At 38.8% G+C, this 5,041-nt stretch overlaps 1 protein-coding gene across 1 annotated transcript in view; it reads left to right on the forward strand.

The window, feature by feature from the left end:
- Positions 1 to 4,797, forward strand: part of mrpl37 (mitochondrial ribosomal protein L37) — a 16,684-nt gene extending 11,887 nt beyond the window's left edge. Inside the window, exons 3-8 of the mRNA XM_008433583.2 lie at positions 863 to 978; positions 1,836 to 2,024; positions 2,100 to 2,254; positions 2,379 to 2,510; positions 4,273 to 4,347; positions 4,499 to 4,797. Coding sequence (XP_008431805.1) covers positions 863 to 978; positions 1,836 to 2,024; positions 2,100 to 2,254; positions 2,379 to 2,510; positions 4,273 to 4,347; positions 4,499 to 4,576 — 745 coding nt within the window. The 3' untranslated portion in view covers positions 4,577 to 4,797. The remainder of the gene's footprint in view (positions 1 to 862; positions 979 to 1,835; positions 2,025 to 2,099; positions 2,255 to 2,378; positions 2,511 to 4,272; positions 4,348 to 4,498) is intronic.
- Positions 4,798 to 5,041: the final 244 nt, after the last annotated feature.

Consider the following 5,041-nt stretch of genomic DNA (forward strand, 5'->3'; position numbering starts at 1 on the left):
ATCCCTGAAATTATGATGCATAGAATCATATATCTAAGTCTAAACTATGTTACAGAGTAAACACAATAAAAACATGCTTTATCTGTGGCATATGATCATATGATCGGTACACTTAATGATATTAGTGATTAGGCAATGCATTCWGCAAGTACTTTTACTTTTAATACTTAAGTATTTTYAAAAACCAGTACTTTTTTACTTTTACTTAAGTAAAATGTTAATGTGGTACTTTGACTTTTACTTAAGTACATTTTTTGAGTACTTTCTCCACCACTGAATTTAAGTGATTATAATTATCAGCATCTCAACTTAATAACTAAAGATCAGGATAAGAACGTCTTTGAATAGAAAGAAATATAAATCTGACTCGCCCACTATCATCATAGACAGGAAATACAGACTGAAATACAACTGAGATGAACCAGCACTTAAACACAAATGATTTGTGGTTCATTGAATTGTGCAAAAGTCTTGATATCTTGTGTTGTACATGCGAGTTGATTCATGCCCTAGTTTAACGTAACCTGTGGACTTCAGCACTTCCCCTGCAGAAAAGCCCCTTGTTCATTTTATTGTGTTAAAATGTTTCCCTAAAACTCTTTCAGGTTTGGACTTCAACACAGAGCGTGGGAAAACAAGCTGGAATTTTACTCAACATTTTGGATTAAAAAGAGTCTACTGCTTTTTCCACAAATTTGCACTGTAATCTGAACTCATTCTTAGAAATATATGGGTAACACTATTAGTTTGAGATGATCAGATCATGCATCATAACAGCAACTGGTCATGGGATCTTTAAAATTCAGCCTTTGAAAGAACAACATTGTAATATACTTACTCTCCCTGTGTGTGTATTCTTTAGCAACACTCTGCTCCTCAATCTGCTGCACCTCTGTGGGTCCCTGCAGCTCACCCACCCAGCTGTTGGAAGGAGGATCCTTGCAGAGAACTACTCATTAGCAGCTACCTGGAAACGAGGTATATCTGCATGACACAAACATGAAGCCATTTCATTTGGCCAACTTCACCAAGCCTGTGCCAGCGACTGAATGGGTAGAATTTTATTACCAAGACACTTTGTCTTGGTAAAACAGTGTCTTCAGTCAGAGGCTTCTTCTTCAAATTTGCTGTAATACAGACTGCTACAGGAGATCTTTGCTGCCAACATCCATCACCATCTATAATAACTCTTTGAAGAATCTAAATTGATGAGTTACAACAGCATTTAATTTCCCTTTGGGATCAATAAAGTATTTTTCAATTTGAAAATCTATAAGATTAACTATGAACTCCTACAATTCCTCTATGTCATGATCCTCTCAGGGGGACGGGACGCCCCCTGGATGGTGGTAGAGGAAATGCTGTGAGTTTCAAGCAAAATATTTAGTCAGCAGGCCTAATGCTTAAGCTAATATTTAGTTAGCAAGTCAAATAATGAGTTAAAAATTAATTTCACTTCAGACTAAATATTTAGTTAACAAGCAAAATATTTATTTTGAAGCTAAATGGTTAGTTAGCAATCCTTAGTTTGAAGCTAAATATTCAACTCAGAGCTAAAAATCTAGCACAACAATAATCTTAGCAGAGTAAATGACAAGGCAACTGAAGCATTATATCATATGACACTATGCAGAACTAAAGCAGGTAAACCTCACATCAGTGAAACATGTCTGACTGGCACAGGAAGTACAGCAGCAACAAAAGACTCAGGAGTGGAGTACAGGGTTATCGTGTGGTTATCGCTCGCTCGATGCCTGGATCTGGAACTGGGTCAACTCACAGACTGTTGTTGCTTAATTTTTTAAGCTATCCTCTGTGTCCTGCTTGCCTGTCAGGTGAGGACCTGTTCCAGATCAGAGGTCGGAATGGTTTGCTACACTGCAGCATGGATCCTCTTCCTCGGATCTGCGGGGAACAGGAAGTGTTAGAGACATCAGATCAGGTCCTGGAAAGCTTCTATCCCGTCTCACCCACCATCGACCTTCAACAAGTTAGTGTGTACAAAGAGGAGATGAACTGCACAGGTGAGTCTTCTCCAGGTTTCTCTGAGATGGAGCTCAGCTGGTCCAGTTGTAATCAACTCTCTCCCATTGGCTCAGGTTTTAAGGGAGAATACCCTTATCCTCATGCCCACACACTTTACTTCCTGGAGACATCTGATCCTAACTGTCAGCTCCACCCAGAGCAGTTCAGAGCCAAGATGATCATGTTCACCTTTGGAAATGCTTTGGCACGTGCACACAAACTGTACGGGGTAAGGGTATAGAAAGAAACGCACAGGCCAAACTGTCAGAGCGCTCACTGTTTCTCCTTAGTCTTGATAATTCATCTGTTTTACACAACGTGTGTGTGCGTTTATGTGTATGTGTGTGTCTCAGACACAGCCACAGAGCCTGTTGGAGCGTCCCATAACTGTACAGGCAGTGGGGACCAACGGCAGAATTTTCCAGTTCCTGGTATTCCAGCTCAACACCACGGATCTCTCTGGAGATGACGGCATCAAGAATCAGGTCGGTTGAATGTTCTCTGGAGTTTCCATGGACTCATTACAAAGTAAAGGAAAGAGAAAAAATGCCAGTCTCTGTAAGACGGATTAAAACGGAAAGGTTTGAATAATCATTTTTGGTGACATGTTTACTGTTAAAATGCTGCGAATATGGAAGTGTTATGATTCAGGACACTGGAGTTAAATCTGTGAGTCAGGTGGGATTTAAAGTGTAAAGAATTGTGCTTTAAAAAATAGAAAAAGGGTTTTTGATTCCAACAGAGTTCATTCAGCTGAAATTTTTTTTCACATTTTGTCATTTTGCAAGTGAGAAGAAAAAGTGACAATTAAATTCATAAACACTTTATTTATTAAAAAAGGAAAAATTAAACATTGTTGTAACTCGTATCATCCAGAGTCATTGTGGATAATTATGCTGAGATCCTCTGTAGCTTTCAGTGTTAATGTGGAGAGACTGACGGCCGTTGTTGTATGGTGTTATGACATTCTAATAGCTCAATTTCTGTTCAGCAGAGATGATATTCCACAGCAACATGTCCTGGATGACACCGTTAGTTGTTAGAAAACTCTGCTAATCCACCTCATTTGCTTTTGCTGCTCCTCTTTAAATCCCTGCCTGGTCAGAAACGGGTCACTCTTGAAAAAGAGATTATAGATCTCAATGAGGTTCTTATCTTTTTAAATAGAGGTTATTGATAAATCTGGCAGAGAGATGTTGGATATGATCTTGGAAGAGATGGTTTGAACATCTATCTATCTATCTCTCTCTCTCTCTCTCTCTCTCTCTCTCTCTCTCTCTCTCTCTCAAAAGGTCAGATGCTAATCAGTTGCTCCTAGCTGTAAAAAATGACACCTTGTTGCTGCAGTTACACATCATAGCTGTCCAAACATAAAAATGTAAAAGCTGAAATCCAAAAATTATCCTAACATGCAATTCCTCAACCAAAATATTATGAACAAGTCAACAAAATGAAAAAAATCAGAATTAATGTAACAGAGCTCCTAACATGCTGCCACAATGAATGGCACAATCCTACAATCATGAGCATAATTCTCTATTCAATGTAGACTTTTCCAACTTTTAGAGTTGCTATACCTCATCACACTAGCAGAGGTGCACAGGAAAATCCACAGCTTTAAGTAAATATTGCTCCAGCATTGATCCTCATAACATTTCACACCGTAGCGCGTCAGTTTGATCTCCAGCTAAGCCAAGCAAGCGCTGTATTGTTTTTCAACATGCTAAATCAGCTTCTATGTAATTGGCACAACTATGAGACACTAGCTAACAACCCCTTGGACAAATTGTGTTTTTTGAGACTGCGACATGTCTAGTCACTGCCATGGAACTTTCTCAAGTACTACTCAGACCTTGGAGCAATGACCCAGTAGTAATGGTACTAGCTCATGCTACCCTGTGCAGACTCTCTGTCAGCACTGATGAAAAATCACTTATCTCAGAATACCAGAACTAATCCTACTTACTGACAGTTTCCAGCTGCCCAAACTGCTTTCTGATTATTTGAGCTAATAATTATTTGACCACTTGGAGGCACAACAAGACCATTGAACTTTTATGCTCAGATCAGTTGCTCCTTAAATATGGTAAAACAATAAGTAAAAGTTAACTGTCCTGATGCAGTGGAAGACTGTGAACTGCACCCACTTCATCTGCTTTATTTGGTGATGTTACTCCAGGAACCAGCTGCAGACTAATTCCTAACCTTCAGTTAAATGTTTTTCCTCTGTGTTTTTGTCCGCTGTAGGCGTGGTTGGATGAAGATGTTGAGCTGTATGATTTTGCAAAGGTACGACCCTTCATCAAGAGGAAAGAAGTGAAGGTAGGAAAATCCAGCTTCCAGTTTAGTGTCTGTAACTAGTATGTTTTTCACATGTTGAAGAGTCATCTCCATATTGTAACTGGTTTCATTACATGCATCAGAAGAGGTGTGGGTGGTGAACACTGATGTTAACAGAGGCTCTTCTTTTCAGGTCCCAGCTGGCCTGGCAGGATACAAACCAGAAACATTCAGCAAATTCCTGGCGCTGTTCCTCCACGGAGCGGCTTAGGACTGCTGCTCACCTCACTCACTTGATTATGTTTGCATATGAGCACATTATTAGCAGAGAGTTGCTGCTTGTCAAGTATGGGATGCAGAATTAAATGTTAACTTTGATTAACTGAATTACTTCCCATTTTCTGCCTCCATCCGTGTGTAAGAGTTTAATAAATAAAATTGGGTTCAGGATTGAATCTTGTATCACTCAAATAAAGGAGAACTAAAATCTCATTTAATGAAGACCTTATTACCAAAGGTGACGGCATTAATGGATTTAGCTTAAGAGGCACAATGCAAATCAATCATATTTTATTTGTATAGCACATTTTAGCTGCAATATATTTCAAAGTGCTTTACATCATAACAAACACAAAAACATTAAGCCATGCAACATTGACTCAACAATCTAAACATTACATTAAGTCAGTACCATCATTAAATTTGTAATTGATTATGTTTCAAATAAAACTCTAAC

This window comes from Poecilia reticulata, linkage group LG17, assembly GCF_000633615.1.
Source record: "Poecilia reticulata strain Guanapo linkage group LG17, Guppy_female_1.0+MT, whole genome shotgun sequence".
NCBI classification, from domain to species: Eukaryota; Metazoa; Chordata; class Actinopteri; order Cyprinodontiformes; family Poeciliidae; genus Poecilia; species Poecilia reticulata.